The 18355-nt window shown below is 54.4% G+C and overlaps 1 protein-coding gene across 1 annotated transcript in view; it reads left to right on the top strand.

Moving 5' to 3' along the window:
• The window catches only part of MYO1F (myosin IF), a 48439-nt gene extending 36792 nt beyond the window's left edge, over positions 1-11647 (top strand). The window contains exons 21-29 of the mRNA XM_030540097.1: positions 1147-1261; positions 2511-2680; positions 3264-3409; positions 3913-4059; positions 5222-5370; positions 6190-6273; positions 7308-7509; positions 8150-8316; positions 10179-11647. Of these exons, the coding sequence (XP_030395957.1) occupies positions 1147-1261; positions 2511-2680; positions 3264-3409; positions 3913-4059; positions 5222-5370; positions 6190-6273; positions 7308-7509; positions 8150-8316; positions 10179-10255 (1257 nt within the window). The 3' untranslated portion in view covers positions 10256-11647. The remainder of the gene's footprint in view (positions 1-1146; positions 1262-2510; positions 2681-3263; positions 3410-3912; positions 4060-5221; positions 5371-6189; positions 6274-7307; positions 7510-8149; positions 8317-10178) is intronic.
• Positions 11648-18355: the final 6708 nt, after the last annotated feature.

The raw sequence follows: 18355 nt of genomic DNA, 5'->3' as shown, positions 1-18355 counted from the left end.
CAAGGATTATCAAGGATTCCAGGCAGGGCAATGGATGTGCTTAGCAGCCCCATAAAATCAGCCGGCTCCATCCAGCACAGATGCCAGAAGGGATAGCAGGTCACCGGGCATCACCACGAAATTGGGGCAAAGTAGGGTGACCAGATGTCCTGATTTTATAGGGACAGTCCCAATATTCAGGGCTTTTTCTTATATAGGGACCTATTATCCCCCACCCCGTCCCAATTTTTCACACATGCTATCTGGTCGCTGTAGGCAAAGGGCCTCCTGCCGGTTGTCTGTGACTCTGTGTTGCTCTCTCACAGGGCTGCCCTGCAGCTAATGAGCTGAACTTCAGCGGAGGGGATCTAGGGCAGGGGTAGGCAACCTATGGCCCGTGTGCCGAAGGCGGCACGGGAGCTGATTTTCAGTGGCACTCACACTGCCCAGGTCCTGGCCACCAGTCTGGGGGGCTCTGCATTTTAATTTAATTTTAAATGAAGCTTCTTAAACATTTTTAAAACCTACTTTACTTTCCATACAACAATAGTTTAGTTATATATTATAAACTTATAGAAAGAGACCTTCTAAAAACGTTAAAATGTGTTACTGGTTCGCGAAACCTTAAATCAGAGTGAATAAATGAAGACTTGGCACAGCACTTCTGAAAGTTTGCTGACCCCTAATCTAGGGAATGACAGCATTTCCAAGAGAGGCATGTTCAGCAGAGAGCTCCTGGGCTCATTAATTTGGGGGTAAACACCCAGCCTTAGAGGGTGTAAAAAAATGTAAACCGAATCAGTGTCAAATGTTTTCACCAATTTCCCCAGCCTTCGGCTCACGGGGGCTTGGCTGGTGGCTAGAAGGGAGGAGGCTTTGGGGAGCCTGCCCTTCTGATTCCCCACCCCCGTGGGGAATGAAGAAAACTGGGTGCAGCCCCCGAAAGTCAACTTGGTGTCCTCTCTCATCCAGTGCAACCTAGAGGGAGTTATAGCTCAGACCGAGAGAGGTTTAGATGAGATCGAAACCTGTCTGTCCGTCTTTCTCCTCAAACCATTTCTGCAGCCCCTAAGGAGAGCACAGGTTGGCTCTGTCTTGTGACCCCACCTCTGCATAGGTCTTGCTGGGTCTCACGTTCCCTGCGTGTTTGTGTTTTGCTGCCACCAGCTCTTTCTGCTGGAGGAGATGCGGGAGCGGAAGTTTGATGGCTTTGCCCGAGTTATCCAGAAGGCCTGGCGGAAGCACATCGCCATCCGGAAGTATGAACAGATGCGAGAGGAAGGTAAGAGAGCTGAGAGCTGCGCCAGCAGACCCAGGGCGGGAGATTCTGTGGAGACACTGAGCAGGGAGCTGATACAACCTGGGGTAAAGTGCATGTACCCCGGCTGGCATGCCATCTTCTCACCTGCTGGATTGCACAGGGCAGAGCAGCTGGGGAGCCGTTCGAGGGGGGCGGGGAAGCAGGCAGGGCACAAAGGTAGCTCTTGCCAACGTTTACAATGGCTTTTTCATAAACTTTAGTTTAAAAAGCAACATATCTAGCATTTGGGGGACTGGGACGCAGAACTCCTGGGTTCTATTCCTGGCTGTGGGTCTGAAATGAGAGAAGTGGGAAGCAGGACTCCTGGGTTCTATTCCCAGCTCTGGGAGAATGTGTAGGCCAGGGGTTAGAATAGCGGGGACTGGGTGGTAGGACACTTGGGTTCTATTCCCAGCTCTGGGAGAATGTGTGGCCCAGGAGTTAGAATAGCGGGGCCTGGGTGGTAGGACTCCTGGGTTCTATTCTGCCTCAGAGAGGTAGGGGATTTAGAGCAGTGGAATGTGGGAGGCAGGAATCCTCAGCTCTTTTACAAGCTTTCCGTGATTTCCTCTGTGTTTTCGGGCAAGCCACTTATTTCTCCATGCCACTGTTTCCCCTGGGGTGTCATGAAGCTTGATTAATTAATAAATGTTTGCAACATAATATGGAAGTGCAGGGTATTCCTATTTGTACTACTAATACCACTGCAAATGTTTACTAATACTCTCAAATTGTGCATGCCAAAAGCGAAAGGAGATATACAAGCACCTAAAATAATGGTGCAAAGAAGGCCAGGCATGCAGTCCCATTCACCCCATTCCACAACACAAGCATTAGAGGGCAGTGAGTGTCATTAAAAGTTTACAAACTTCAAACAGCTAAAAGAAAACACTTTATGTGATGTATAATTAACCTGTGGAATTTGCTGCTGTAGGACATTATTGAGACAAGCAGCTCAGTAAGATGGGACATTTATATGACCAAGAATAGCATTTTCAGTTAGAATAGCTGGGACAAAAATCTCATGAGCTATAAATGCTCAGGCTTCAGGGCGTACACTGGGGGTCAGGAAGATATGTCCACCCTCCTGGTATAGGGTTGCACAGTGAAGTACTCTGTGGAGTTTTAACGCCGTCCTCTGAAAGCCTCCAACATGGGGACGACATACCTGCCTGGACGGGCCGCTGACCCGCTCTGCGACTGACTCTTGTTGCTGTGTGTCCCTGCCCAGCTTCCCACATCCTGTACAATTTCAAGGAAAGGAGGAAGAACAGCATCAACCGGAATTTTGTGGGCGATTATCTGGGCATGGAGGACAGGCCTGAGCTGCGTCAATTCATGGGGAAGAGGGAGAGGATAGACTTCGCTGACTCGATCACCAAGTATGACCGGAGATTCAAGGTAAACGGACTCGTCTGGGGTGGGCAGGGATGGGGCGGGGAACGGGATTCCTCCTCCTCACCCAGGGGCAGGTGCTGAGAGATTCCTCTGGGAAAGGGAGAGGCAAATCCCAGACTGCGCTGTAGGGACGGGAGATCTCCTTCTTTATAGTCCTCTCAAGGGCCCTGCTGTCGATGAGATCCCATACTCATTCCTCCGGCAGGGCTGCGGTCAGTCAGGTCCCAGATGTGTCCATTGCTCCCTGCCTGGGAGCTGGCAGCCACTCGGTTTTTAAAGGCATCGCATGAAAATGGGATCTGCTTACCCCTGCCCAGACAGAAACACAGAGAGATTTTGGAGGGGCCTGGGAGCGGGGTGGGAATTCTCTCCTTCTGAAGTCTGCAGACTGTGACTGGTTTAACCACCCCTACCCCAGCGATGACCCCAAAGTGCTGACCTCCTCTCCCTAGCTTCGCCCGCTGTTGCCCTGGGGTCACCGGTGCTGCTCCCTGTGAGATGTGGTGATTGACTCCCCGGGGTCGGTCTGGGCTCCTCCCGCTGGCGCTCGCCTCCCCTCACACTGCTGCCCCATCTCTCCCCCCAGCCCATCAAGCGTGACTTCATCCTGACCCCCAAGTACTTCTACCTGATTGGCCGCGAGAAGGTCAAGAAGGGTCCCGAGAAAGGCCAGATCAAGGAGGTGCTGAAGAAGAAGGTGGAGATCCAGGCCATCTGCAGAGTCTCCCTCAGGTGACCCCAGCAGTTGGCAGGGCCCCCAGTAGCCTGGACCTCGCCCACCCCCCAGTCATCTGCAAGATCTTGGGACCACAAATGTGGGTCTGGTTGCATGTGGGCATAGTGACTTCTCCCCCAGGAGTCCTCAGCTTTACCCCCCACAACCAGGGAATGAACCCACTGCTATCGCCTCAGCCCTCTAGGCACCCAGCTCAACTACTCCTACCAATGCCCCGGGCCCTCAGCATGGCGTGCATTGGTGGGCTGGCTCTCCTGCTGTCCCCCAGTCTCTCTTCTTCCTGGTGGAGGTGAAGACGTCACAGACCGGGCTGGGGGTGCAAGGAAGCGGTTGCATGGGGAGGCCCCAGGCAAAGCATCACATTCCGTGGAGGGCTTTAGAAATCAGCAGCTCCCTGGCCCTTGTGATCTCCAGATGGGTCCAGGTGGCCTCCAGCCAGCCCTAGGGTTCTTCCCAGCTGGGCTCTGACGCTCTCTTCTCTGGTTCTTTGTCTGGCCAGCACGAGGCAGGACGACTTCTTCATCCTCCACGAGGAGGAAGCCGACAGCTTCCTGGAGTCCATCTTTAAGACAGAGCTCATCAGCCTGCTGTGCAAACGCTACGAGGAGCTGACCCAGCGCAAGCTGCAGCTCAGCTTCGCTGACACGTGAGCGGCGGTGGGGCTCCTGGGGGAGGGAAGGTGGGGGCAGCCGGGGCCGATCTGCCGCTCGGCTCCACCTATTGGAGAGCCCTGTGTTCCCAGCGCTGAGAGGAGCATGGGGGGTACTGGTTAGAGTAGGGGGGGATTGGGAGACAGGACTCCTGGGTTCTATGCCCAGCCGGGGCGGCTCTAGGCATTTCACCACCCCAAGCATGGCACAGGCAGGCTGTGTTCGGCGGCTTACCTGCAGGAGGTCCACCGAAACAGCAGGACCAGCGGGCCCTCCGCAGGCAAGCCGCCGAAGGCAACCTGCCTGCCGCCCTTGCGGTGCCGGCAGAGCGCCCCCCATGGCTTGCCGCCCCAAGCACGCACTTGGCGTGCTGGGGCCTGGAGCCGCCCCTGTCCCCAGCCCTGAGAGGGGAGTGGGGTCTAGTGGCTAGAGTGGGGGTGAGCTGGGGAGGCAGGACTCCTGGGTTCTATTATGAGCCCTAAGATGGGAGTGGGGTCTAGTGGCTAGAGTCGTGGTGGGCTGGGGAGGTAGGACTCCTGGGTTCTATTATCAGCCCTAAGAGGGGAGTAGGGTCTAGTGGCTAGAGTGGGGGGGGGGGCTGATTGGGAGGCAGGACTCCTGGGATCTATTATCAGCCCTGAGAGGGGAGTGGGGGCTAGTGGTTAGAGTGGGGGGTGATTGGGAGGCTGAATTCCTGGGTTCTATCCCCAGCCCTGAGAGGGGAGTGGGGGCTAGTGGTTAGAGTGGGGGTGGGATTGGAAGACAGGACTCCTGGGTTCTATCCCCAGCCCTGAGAGGGGAGTGGGGGCTAGTGATTAGAGTGGGGGTGGGATAGGAAGGCAGGACTCCTGGGTTCTATCCCCAGCCCTGAGAGGGGAGTAGAGGCTAGTGGTTAGAGTGGGGGTGGGATTGGAAGACAGGACTCCTGGGTTCTATCTCCAGCCCTGAGAGGGGCATGGGATTGTAGGCTGGCTGGTGGGGGAGGTCATTAGTTTAGTCTGGGGGCTCTGTTGAGAGTAGCGGGTAGTTAGGAGAAGACTGTGACCCTGATTTGTCAAGTTCAGTGGCACTAGGGCTTTTAAAGCAAAGATCCCCCACAGGTGGGGGGGGCCCTGGTTGGACCCTGAGCCCTGACAACCTTTCTCCCCACTTGCTCAGACTACAATTCCGGGTGAAGAAGGCAGGGTGGGGTGGAGGCGGCACACGCAGCATAACGTTCCTGAGGGGCCAGGGCGACGTGGCCGTCTTCAAAGCAGGAGGCAAGACCCTGACGGTCAGCATCGGGGACGGGCTCCCCAAGAACTCCAGTGAGTGTCGGCGGTGGGTCCTTTGCCCTCGGGGGGTGGGGAAGGGGGCTGTTCTGTCGAGGTTCACCCAGTGGATGGTGGCTCTTCTGCGCCCTGGTCTTTGTCGTACCGAGTGCGTGTACAGAACCAGGCCTGTTGCGCCCGGGATAAACACTGACTGCAAAATGAACAGGCCGTTCCAGCTGGGTGATGGCACCCCCCACTAACAGCAGCGCAGACCCACGCGGAAACCCGCTGTGAGCTGCATTAGCAGGGGCTCCGCTCAGCGCCTGGTGTCCTGCAATCTCCAGTCGTGGGGTCAGGAAGCATGTCGCACAATTTGGGCTTCGGGACTCTGTCCCACGTGCTTAGAGTGGTTGGGGGGCAGGGCGCCTGGGTTCTATCCCCAGCTCTGGGAGGGGAGTGATGTCTAGTGGTTAGAGTGGGTGGGCTTGGGAAGCAGGACACCTGGATTCTGTCCTCAGCTCTGGGAAAGGAGTGATGTCTAGTGGTTAGAGTAGTGGGGACAGGGAGGCAGGACACCTGGGTTCTATCCCCAGCTCTGGAAGGGGAGTGGGGTTGTAAAATGGCTGGTGAGGGGGTCATTATTTTAGTCTGGGGGCTGTGTGAAGAGTGGAGTGGATTTTCCCCTCTGCTGACTGTGAAAGGGGGACGTGCCGCCCAGGGGCAGCAGTGCAGCTTACTTGGTGAGTTAGGAGGTGGAGGAATGGCAGGTTTTACTGGCCCACCATGGTTTGCAGTGAGCCAAATATGGACCAACGACGCCCTAATGAGCCTGGGTCCAGCCCCCATCCACCCTGCTCTCTTTTGTCCCAACAGAGCCCACTAAGAAAGGAATCCAGAAGAGCAGAGGCCACCACAAGCAACCGGCGCCTTCCAGAAATGCCCCACAAGCCCCAAGAGGTGAGGTGGATAGAGCCAAAGGGGGGCCCTGCCTCAGGGGCCATGTGAGAGCCAAGCCGCACTCTGGGAAGCCTGCTGAGTCGAAGGCGACCCCAGAACCCCCAAGGAGACGGGGGGTCCTGTAGCCCAGCTGGAAGTTACCGTCCAGGGCTGTGAAGCTGTGTCCATTCCAGCTGGGACATCAGGGCTTGTGGCTTTATGCAAGGTCCCCTGCACCCTGAGAACCTGACCCCTCGGGGCTACCAGCCACCTGGGGGTGCTCAGGGGCCATCCCCTGGCAAACCTTCAGTGGGGGGTGGGCGCAGGAATGAATGGCTCCAGGGACTGAGACAGGGATAGAGAAGTTTTGCTTCTTGGCACCCAAAGTTGCCGCCATCTGACGGCTCTTCAGTGGCACGTGTGAAATGAGTGGCTAGTTCTCAGACCAGCCCCTGTTGAGCAGGTATCCCTGTCACAAAAAAAAACTGTCTCAGCTGGTTCTGGCTGGCAGGCCTGGTGCCAGTCTCCGTGGAGGGGCCAGGCTGTGGTTACGGACGCTGAGCTCCCATCTCCGCCCTACGGAGCCCAGGTCAGAGGTGGCAGTTTGCCTGGAATTGTTCCTCTTTGGTGGAGAACAAGAGGGCTGCCTCCAGTGATGTGGATTCAGCCCCAAAGTTCACATTAAAGGGTCCAGATTGGGCAAAGGCACGTCAGCAGAGCCCCCCACCCCCATTTCAGAAGTGCACTGGGTGTCCACGGAGGGGTTAATCCAAGTTCCAAGTCAAAGAATGGAATCAGAGAAGATTAGGGTTGGAAGAGACCTCAGGAGGTCATCTAGTCCTGGCTTTACCTTTTCAGATGGAAAAGGCAGCGGGCCCAATGGCCAGGAGCCCCTGGATTGGGAATCAGGACAACCGGAATCTAGTCCTGGCTTGGCCACTGACTCAGATTCCCTGCCTGGGAAATGGGCTACATAAGGCTGCAGATGACACCGGCTGAATGGGTGGATGTGAAGTATTACAGGGTAATTGATCCCCGTCCGGTGGTTCTTTCAGGGACCTGCAGGAACGGCACTGCCCAGTTCCCCCGTAATGACAACCGGCAGCGGGAGCAGTTGTACACCAGGACCCAGAAACAGGCACAGGGGCCTCCTGCTGCCATGCTGCCTAAGCAGGGCGTGAGCCGCAGGACCAGGGCGAGACCCCCCTCAGAGCAAAACTTGGAGTTCCTGAATGTGCCCGACCAAGGGGTGGCAGGGTAGGTGTTGCGAAAGTCGGGCCTTTCTGCGCCAGCCGGTTAGAGAGACTGCGTGCTGCCAATGCCACTCCCAGGGTTCTCCCTCACCTTGGAGTTGGGACATTTGCTCTCCTTTTTCTAATCAGTTCCCTCCTGCTGCATCCAGCCGGGACACAGCGCAGCCTGCCCATTCATCACAGTGGGGGAGATCAGCAGCACCGCTCCAGCACCGGGCTGTGTGACATTGCAGAGAGGAGCCAAGAGGAAGAGGCTGTTTAGACAGAGAGTTTCTGTCACATCCTTCTCCCCTGCAGCTCTACCCCCCGGGCGGTGACCCTACCAGCGCCCATGCAGCCCGGGAATGGGAGACCTGGGGGGAAAGTCCAGACAGTGGCACTAGGGAATAAACAAAGAGCGCTCTAACCTGTGTGTCCCTCTGGAAAGCCTCTGTCCCTGTTGGAATGCTCGGGGTCAGGTTTGGGGGGCCGGGGGGTCTGGGAAATCCACCCACAGGAGCTTGTGACCCTCCTGCCCTTGGAAGGGAAAGGGAGCCTGCTCTCCGTGCTGGGTCCCCACTGCCCTGTTCCCGTCGCGTTCTGCTGCTGCACGACCCCTGCACGGCTCGCGCTGAACAGGGGCCTTTTGTTCTTTGCTCCTCCAGCATGCAGAGGAAAAGAAGCATCAACCAGCGGCCCCCTCCGGCGAGACGTCCCAAGCCCCAGCCCAAGGTCACCGGCCCGCGCTGCCAAGCGCTGTATCAGTACATTGGGCAGGACGTGGATGAGCTCAGCTTCAACATCGGTGACGTCATTGACATCCTGCTGGAAGGTATGTATGAGGTACCTGCTGCGTTCCCCCTCCCCCCGCCCGTCATACACCTGAGCAGGGGCTGGCAGTGCAGCCTAGCAGGCGGAGGGGTGTAAGGAAAGGAGAGGAGTCTATGGACACAGCAGCCCTGCCTTGCTGTAGCCTCCTTCCGCCTCTGCAAGCTGGGCTGCCAGGGGGTCAGAAGGTGTCTCTGGGGCTGATTGGCCTCGTCCTCGTTTCTTCAGAGGTCACTCCTGCCCTGGGTCTGGGCTACACACAAGCCATCAGCAGGGACGTCCAAAGAGCGCGGGATCCTGCTCGGTGCTGTTTGCTCAACGCAGGTGGTCTTGGCATGAGGGACGTGGCTCTGTCGGCTAGCTGGGACACCCGCTTCCCTGTCCCGTGTGGCCTTTTCTCAGGGCGATGGGACATGACACCCTTTTTGGCTACCCGCTCTAGTGGCTTTGTATGGTTCTCAGACTCTCTGGGAGCCTTTTCCATGGCTTAGTTGCTTAAGAACCTCTCAATAAGCCCCTTAGGAACATTTCATCTCGATTGTCCTCTGCCATCAGGACTTCAGTGCCAGCCACTTGTGCTCTCATGAGCAACACGTTATTCGTTGTACCGTCCGGCTGGTTTATCCTCAGTATATCTGTGTGTGCCTGGCAGGTTAATGCAGCACCGGCACTTCGCCTTTCGCTGCACAGTCATAAAGCAGAAGAGACACCCACCACATGGCGTGGGTTGGATCCTTATGTTGGGCACGTTCCAAAGGCTTCCTCTCCTCCCACCAAAGCATTGGCCTGAGAATTAGCTGCTTCACCTCACAATCACGTGAGAGACTGCTGTCTAGGTAAAGGAACGTGGACACAGCAGCCAACAAAATATCGTTAAACTGGGTTACGGTGGAGGATATGGGTCACCTGCAGATGAGTGCCTCAGACGGACAAAAAGACTAAAGAACCAAAATGAAGAATCAAGACCGAAGAACTTCGCAGAAGCACGGAACCTGTTTGCAGAAGCTGAAAAATTTAATGGAGCCATCGGGTGCAGCCATCAGGGAGGATTTCCGTCTCAGGGTCCCCGCTGCCCTTCATACCAGCCATATTGAATGCCTATTCACTTGTTCAGGAGTGGGACCCTCAGAGGACAAGCAGAGCAACCCTGGCTTCCTGCCTCTGACCGAGGAAAATCCACCTGCTGAATTGTCATGTACAATCATCTTTCCCGTGTTGTGGTCGTGGAATTAACACACGATGTTGGGGAAGTGTGAACTACCAAGGACAATCTGACTTCCCCGGGGAGTCTGCTCATAGCCTCAGAGGCCTTTCTTTGCTCCCTGCGAGCCGCTGGGAGGCGTTGTTGATGATGTGTGCAGTTGTATTTCTGTACCTGGCTGGCAAGCGATCTGTTTGGAGATCATTTCACTCATCGATTTCTAAGGCCAGAAGGGATTGATACTACCCTGTCTTCTGACTTCCTGCATAACCCAGGCCAGAGCACTTCAATACAAGCCATAGGATTTTGTCATATGGTTTTGCCGGGGTGGTAATCTTGGCACTTAAGGTTAAATTGGACAAATAGTTTCTAACCCCTTCCTAAAAAGGGATGAGTAACAATCCTTAAAAAGACTGCTCTCAGCCAGGCAGCAACTGAGCTATGCTCTGGGTTTGGGCTGGACCTATGTAGGCTTGCTATGGCAAACCTTGGGTACGTGTACAATTCTGCCATAAAGCCTACCAACGAAACACACACCTGTACCCAGCTCCCTCTCTCTCGCACACCCCATCCAATAAGCCTGAGGTTGCAGGGCACAAATACCACGCCAGTGGCATTGCTCATACCCTGCACTGAATACTAATGATCCCGTCACTTTTTTCCAGATCCGTCTGGATGGTGGAAAGGTCGGCTTCATGGCAAAGAAGGGCTCTTCCCTGGGAATTACGTGAAGAAGATCTGAGTGAGCCTCGGTCCGCAGGCTGCCCGGACGGGTGGAGCAGAGATAGGCGTGAATGAATTCATCCAACCTCATCTTCTGATAAACAGAAACCAGGCCCTGCCCGGTGAGCACTGGCTCCCCTTGCCAACTGGGAGGGACAGCTGCAGGCCAGATGTGGAGCAGATGGACAGCTCTTCAACAGCCAAGCATGATGCAGAAACTATGACACAAGCGTTGTTTGGATTCCCAGACCCAGGCGTTGTCAATTACGCTTGTATTTAAAGTTGGGTGGGTGGGGGCGGAGTTAATGCCAGATGGCTGCTGGGCGGCTACGTGTTGTGCCATTCTGCTGAAGCTGCCACTTTACCAAGTGCTTCGACTCCCTTCCGGTTTCCTTTCCCTCGCTGCGTGACTCTGCTGCTCTGCTGCTGTCTGTGACCTGGAGCAACGTCGCATTGTCCGCAGAAGTCACCTGCACTGATTTCTGTCGCAAGTTAAGATTGTAAGCTCTTTGGAGCAGGGACCAGCTCTTTGTTACACATTTGTACAGCTCCTAGCACAGCAGGACAGGAAGAGTACAAGTAGTAAGTAAGAATAATGTTGTCCTCACTTATAGCAGCGGTGACTTTGACCGTGTGACTCAGCACATAGCACTCATATGTTGTTGCTATTGCACACTGAATCCTGACCCTGGAGCTGTGGGGAAAGCAGAAATGAGGGAGCCGAAATCCCCAGGAATTTCAGCCACGGTTAATCTCAGCCATGGTTAACGACTGATTTCCGCAGGGCCCCCCGCAGTGATATAGGAACTCTTGCCTCCAAGATGGTGGTTCCCACCTTAGTACAAACCCTGGGACCAACACCATGGGGATGCTCGTCTGAGACTGCACAGTTACCTCAAAGAAGACGATTCTGTATCTAGATTTTGCTGGAGGGTGTGGAGCAAGGAATCCAGCCGTTCCCGCATGATAGCTCAGGTACAGTCTCCTTTCGATACGTCTGAGCGGCTAAGCATTATGCTGAACTGCTCGGCCAAACCATGTGGGCCCCACAGGGGATTTGGATGTGTATTCAGCAGAGAATTCTAACAACGCTACCTCCAGAATAACACGGGTCTAGGCGAGAAAGTGACACCCTTGGGAACCCGGTGCCACAGAACCGTCTGCGTGTATTGCTGTTATCTGACTGCCTGGGGGAAAAGTCACGGGGAGTATTTCACTGAAGTGCTGAGAGCCAATTTTCCTTTGGGGAGGGGAGTTTATTTTCAGGCAAGTCAGGTCATATAGCCCTGCTTGACTGGGATGCTCCAAAATCACTGGCTCAACAGATGTGGGGATTTGTCATGACTAATACAGAGCTTGGACTGCCCCAAATTAGCAGATCAATAAAGGGAGAATTTTGCTTTCTTTTGTATGCTGGGTTGACTGTGAATGGATGTTCATCCTATATCGTCAGATGATTTTTGATGGGCCACATGTTTTGATTTATCTTCATGAGTCTCACCCCTAGTAAAGTAGGAGACACAGACTGAAGCTGGGAAAATAATTACTCCGAATTTGCATTGTTCTTCCCGTGCAAATGTCGCCTCCAGGATCTGGAAAATGGGCTTTGTTATTTTTCTCCGAATGGTTTGAAAACGTCTCAGCGCAGACCCCTCAGCCCTTCCGTTGATGAGTCGTTTTTGTGGAGAAACAAGGTGGCAAAACTCTCCTAGTGAGTTGGCTAAAACTTTTGCCTCGTTCCTGTTTTTCTGACCTGACATCCATGAAAACTGGGAGCGGGAGTCTCTGCGGGTGGTCGGTAGGAGCTGAGCCCACACAGGTAGTGTGAGAGATTCTGCTGCAGGTCGCCCACAAGTGCTCCGATTAAGTTGTTCCACTCTAACTAAATAACTGAATAACCCACTATTAATTGGGCCGGAGAAGCAGCAAGAATTGCTCTAGCCCAGTGCTAAGGGGCCTCACCTGAGAGGTAGCAGATCCCTTCTCCTCATCAGGCAGAGAGGAGACTTGAATTGGGGGAGGAGGAGGTGTGTCCCAGGTGAGTGCCCTAACCACTGAGCTAAAGGTTGTAAGGGAGGGCAAGCTGCCTTTGCCTCCTGGTTGCTGTTTTGTGTGGTGTTAGGCAGCCTCCGAGCATGTCTACTGCATATATATTAGGGGGCGTAAGGGCCGACTTTCTAATGTGCCAGGGGGTGCTCCCCAGGCCCCGCCCCCACTCCACCTCTTCCCCAAGGCCCCACCCCTGCCCCACCTCTTCCCGACCCCTCCTCTGAGCACACCCCCTCCTCCTCACTGCTTCCCCCAGTGCCTCCTGCCCCCTCCCACCCCAGTCAGCAGGGTGGGCTGGAGGCGCTGGGGGGAGAGGGAAGCCTGATAGGAGGCTGATGCCTGTCGTCCCCAGTTTGTGGATTGCAAGCCGCGATAGAGGGGACGGGGCTTGGGACATATCCCTCTCCTTGGCATCTCCCATGGGCTAGCTTCGGCGGCTGGCTTTTTTGGCTCGCATTCGCAGGCACCCATCTATCACACGGGGCCCCAAGGTGCCCAGCTCAGGCTTTGCAGAGCCCAGGGGTGTTCCTGTGAGTTTCTAGACAGATGTTTGCAGGCTCAGTGTCACAATGCCCAAGTATCTTTGTGGAGCAGGGCCTCACTGGCTGGGCTACTCCATGTGCGCTAAAGACCGGACTCTTTTTCGGCACTGATAAATTATGCTCTTTCCTTTTCTCGGGGTCTTATGCTGTTTGCAACAAGGTGGAAATCTAATAATTAGCTCACCTTCTCCATAGATCTCAAAGCCCTTTCAAAGGAGGTTAGTAGTGTTAGCTCCCTTGTACTGCTGGGGAAACTGAGGCACAGAGAGAGGCAGTGACTTACCTAAGGTCCCCCAGCAGACCTGTGGCGGAGCCAGGAATAGACGCCAGGTCTCCTGAGTCCAAGCACAGCACTCTGTCCACCAGCCTTGACCAAGAGGAACTGTTTCTATTTTTGCAAGGCCTCTCGTGATGTTTGCAGAAGTCTGAGAGCTGGGCTTGAATGCAGGAAGGCCTGACCAGAGGGGAGTGTGAATCTGGAGGAACTCCAACATAGCGATCTCTCCCTGACCCCCCGCCCATGCATGCTCCCATCCCTTCTCCCAGGACTTGCCTGCTCCACCTACCCACACACACCCCATGGTATCGCCTGCCGCCCTGTATCCCAGAGGCCTCCCATACTGCTGTGACCACCTGGGGTAGTAGGAAGAGGAGCAGTGATGTTTGGGGGAGACTGAGATGGGTTAGTTCAAAGAGGGGGAGCTGTGCTTGGGGCAGGAATCAGCCCCTCCAGGCCTTAGTCCTGGTGCTTCATCTTTCCCTGCTACCAGCTGATGCCTCCGTGCCCAGGAGATGGGACAGTTGTGTGTGTGTGCTCCAAGCGGCCGGTCCCATCTGCCCCACACACACCCCGGCCCCACTTCGTATGAGCTTTGGGTCTGTCTTCACTGTAGCATTAGCCCAGCCTCGCGCCCAGGTGTTGCCCCAACCCCGTCCTGTCCACACACAAATCCTTCTCTCCTGAGTGCTTGGGGGAAGGGGGCTTATACCCAGGCTGGCTGACCCTGGCTTAGAGCCCAGGTGCTGCTTTCACTGGCTGGGAACCCTCCTACTTTGCAGTGAGGACAAAAGTTAAATCACTCAAGTACTGACAGTCCTCCAATGCCGTCCAACAATTCCCTCCCCCCCCCCCGCCCTACAGAAGGGTAGGGCGCTTGGAGCTACGGTTAGGGTGCCTATGGGTAGAGCTTCCCGCCCTAGGGTTCGGGTTGCTAAGGGTAGGGCACTTGGAGCTAGGGTGAGGGTTCCTATGGGTAGGGCTTCCTGCCCTAGGGTTCGGGTTGCTAAAGGTAGGGCACTTGGAGCTAGGGTGAGGGTTCCTATGGGTAGGGCTTCCTGCCCTAATGTTAGGGTACCTAAGGGTAGGGCACTTAGAGCTAAAGTTAGGGTTCCTGTCGGTAGGGCGCTTGGAGCTTAGCTCAGGGTTCCTATGGCTAAGGCATCCTGTCTCAGGGTTAGGGTTCCTAAAGGTAGGGCACTTGGAGCTAGGGTTAGGGGTTCTATGGGTAGGGCACTTGGAGCTAGGGTTAGGGGTTCTATGGGTAGGGCACTTGGAGCTAGGGTTAGTGTTCCTAAGGTTAGGACTTTTGTAGCTAGGTTAGGGTTTCTATGGGTAGGGCTTCCCATCCTAAGTTGAGGGTTCCTATGGGTAGGGCACTTAGAGCTACTTTTAGGGTTCCTATGGGTAGGGCTTTCAGCCCTAGGGTTAGGGTTCCTAAGGGTAGGAAACTTGGAACTAGAGTTAGGGTTCCTATGGGAAAGGCTGCCCGCCCTATCGTTAGGGATCCTATGGGTAGGGCACTGGGAGCTAGGGTTAGGGTTCCTAAGGGTAGGGAACCCCCCCTAGGGTTAGGGTTCCTATGGGTAGGACATTTGGAACTAGGGTTAGGGATCCTGTGGGTAGGGCTTCCCGCCCTAGGGTTAGGGTTCCTATGGGTAGGGCACTTGGAGCTAGGGTTAGGGTTCCTATGGGTAGGGCACTTGGAGCTAAGGTTAGGGTTCCTATAGGTCGGGCACTTGGAGCTAGGGTCAGAGTTCCTATTGGTATGGCTTTCCGCCCTAGGATTAGTGTTCCTATGGGTAGGGCACTTGGAGCTTGGGTTAGGGTTCCTATGGGTAGGGAACTTGGAGCTAGGGTTAGGGATCCTATGAGTAGGGCTCTAGGAGCTAGGGTTAGGGTTCCTATGGGTAGGGCATTCTGCCCTATGGTTAGAGTTCTTAAGCGTAGGGCACTTGGAGCTAGGGTTAAGGTTCCTAAGAGTAGGTCACCTGCAGCTAGGGTTAGGTTTCCTATGGGTAGGGCACCCTGCCCTAAGCTTAGGTTTCCTATGGGTAGGGCACTTGGATCTAGGGTTAGGGATCCTAACCTTAGGGCCCTTGGAGCTAGGATTAGAGTTTCTATGGGTAGGGCATTTGCAACTAGGTTTACGGTTTCTATGGGTCGGGTTTCCCGACCGAGGGTTAGGGTTCCTAAGGGTAGAACACTTGGATCTGGGTTAGGGTTCCTATGGGTAGGGAATTTGGATCTAGGGTTAGGGTTCCCATGGTTAGGTATCTTGGAGCTAGTGTTAGGGTTCCTATGGGTAGGGCCGTTGGATCTAGGGTTAGGGTTCCTATGGGTAGTGTACTTGCAGCTAGCTTTAGGGTTCCTATGGGTAGGGCTTCCCGCCCTAGGTTTCGGGTTCCTAAGGGTAGGGCACTTGGTGCTACTTTTAGGGTTCCAGTGGGTAGGGCTTCCCGCACTTGGGTTAGGATTCCTAAGTGTAGGGCACTTGGAGCTAGGGTTAGGGTTCCTAAGTGTAGGGCACTTGGAGCTAAGGTTAGGGTTCCTAAGTGTAGGGCACTTGGAGCTAGGGTTAGGGTTCCTATAGGCAGGGCACTTGGAGCCAGGGTTAGGGTTCCGATGTGAAGAGAACTTGGGGTAAGGGTTAAGGTTCCTATGGGTAAGGCTTCCCTCCCCAGATTTAGGGTTCCTAAAGGTAGGGCACTTGAAGCTAGGATTAGTGTTCCTATGGGTAGGGCACTTGGAGCTAGGGTTAGGGTTCCTATGGGTAGGGCACTTAGAGTTAGGTTTAGTGTTCCTAAGTGTAGGGCACTTGGGGTTAGAGTTAGGGTTCCTATGGGTAGGGCACTTGGAGTTAGGTTTATTGTTCCTAAGTGTAGGGCACTTGGAGCTAGGGTTAGGGTTCTGATGTGAAGGGAACTTGGGGTTAGGGTTAGGGTTCCTATGGGTAGGGCACTTTGAGCTAGGTTTTGGGTTCCTATGGGTAGGTCTTCCCGCCCCAGATTTAGGGTTCCTAAGAGTAGGGCACTTGGAGCTAGGTGTAGGGTTCCTATGGGTAGGGCACTTTGAGCTAGGGTTAGGGTTCCTATGGGTATGGCTTCCCTCCCTAGGATTAGGGTTCCGTCAGACACACACCCCACCGTGTGCCCAGAAGGACAGATACATTCTCCCACAGTTCAGTGGGACAGAATCAGCGAGCGGCTCATCTCCCTGTGGCACGAGGGCCCATAGGCTGTATGCCCGGAAGTCCTGGTGACACATGGATGGGGAGTGCCACCCCGGTGAGGAGCCAGGAACTCAGGTAGGGCTTTGCAGTGTGTGTTTCTAAAATGCGGCCACCATAGCCACATGGGGCCACCAGTGGCCTTTCGTGCCGGGTGATTGCGGGGGGGGGCAAGCAGTGTTGACAAGCATCACTTTTCACAGAAAGCGACTTACGAGCTAGCAAGTCCTTTTTTTAAAAAAAAGCAACCAAAAGATGCAAAAGAAACCACAGCAAAAAGACCAGAACGTGCAAAGCACATTATTTGTTTCTATTCTGTTTAGGTCCCGTAACGAACAGAGAAAACTGTACAGTATTTTTATTATTGAGGCTGCAATAAAACAAAATTACGGTCTGGACATGGCTACGTGAAGATTTATTTATTTTTCCTGAAGTTGATTAAGTGTGTTAGGAAACATTGTCCAAGCAGCCACAAGCGAGAGTTGGTGGCCGCATTGTGAGGCCACCGAAAAGTTTCTTGTGAGACTCCATTGCCCAAGTTAACTCTGTAGTGAAATATTCCTGGTGTTGTGAAGCACTTCAGCAAGTCGGTCAATGGCTATTAGCCAGGATGGGCAGAGACACAGCCCCATACTCTGAGGGCCCCTAAACCCCTGACTGCCAGATCCTGGGACTGGGCGATGGGATGGAGCACTCGATACTGTTCTGTTCATTCCCTCTGCAGCACCTGGCACCGGCCACTGTTGGAAGACTGGATACTGGGCTAGCTGGACCATTACTCTGACCAGTCTGGCCATTCTTATGTTCTTATGATCTTATAACGTGCCCTCTACTGGCAGGACCTCTCTTGTAATCCTCCAGCTGCTGCCTGCCCGTTTGGTGTTTACGGTTGCTTTATCTACCCTGCGCCAGTGACCGCCGCTGGAATTCTGCCCTCTATGGATGCCCGCCCGTCAGCACCCCATTGGCCAAAGTACCTCTTCCACACACAGCAGGCTGGCCTCAGACTCCCCCAGCATCCAGCCTCCCCTTCCCAATGCTCCGTGGGAGAGTGGAGCAGAGAGCCTGCTGGTGCTGCCCAAGGAGAGGAGGGTATGTTTGGGGAGCAGGGGGTTTCTAAGGGCTGAAATAGCTGAGGGGGGACAGAGTAAAGACCATAGGGGCTGTGGGGTTTCACTTCTCACTGCAGCCTTCTTTCTGCCTTCTCTGTATCGTTATGCAAATATGTGTAAATTTGCAATCTGCTGGTTGTGCTTTGAGGTCTGCAAGCAGAAGGTGATGAAAAGGTCAGTTCTAACAGGCGTGGCACTCCACTGCCTGTCTGGCCAGCACAGGTGCTGGAACTAGGGGCACTGCTGCACCCCCTGGCTTGAAGTGGTTTCCATCATATGCAGGGTTTACTGCAGGGGTGGGCAACCTTTCAGAAGTGCTGTGCCGAGTCTTCATTTATTCACTCTGATTTAAGGTTTCGTGTGCCAGTAATAATTTTAATGTTTTTAGAAGGTCTCTTTCTATAACTCTATAATATATAACCAAACTATTGTTGTATGTAATGTAAATAAGATTTTTAAAATGTTTAAGCAGCTTCATTTAAAATTAAATTAAAATGCAGAGCCCCCCGGACCAGTGGCCAGGACCCGGACAGTGTGAGTGCTACTGAAAATCAGCTTGTGTACCGCCTTTGGCATGTGTGCCATAGGCTGCCTACCCCTGGTTTACTGTTTGGCTCAATGGCTCTCAGCCCCCCCACTGCACAAGCCGGCCAGATGGTGGACTAGTAACCCCTCCAGTCCCGCTTTCTCTGCCCCGCACAGTTCTGCTCCCCATCCCTGGGAGCACCCCCCTCACATTCAGCCACAAGCCTGCCAAGCAGGTGCTCCACCCCAGAAGTGATGGGATCAATGGCATTTTCTCTAGGGTAGGGCAGCCTCTCTGAGGTCATGAGGGGAGATGCAGGCACAGGGGCTGTGGGAGCTAGTTAGGGTGACAGGCACTAGGGGTACTAGGTGCCTGTATAAGACA

The sequence above is a fragment of the Gopherus evgoodei genome, chromosome 22 (genome assembly GCF_007399415.2).
Source record: "Gopherus evgoodei ecotype Sinaloan lineage chromosome 22, rGopEvg1_v1.p, whole genome shotgun sequence".
Lineage (NCBI taxonomy): Eukaryota > Metazoa > Chordata > Testudines > Testudinidae > Gopherus > Gopherus evgoodei.
The sequence above is the reverse complement of the archived record's forward strand: the minus strand, read 5'-3'. Positions and strand labels throughout refer to the sequence as shown.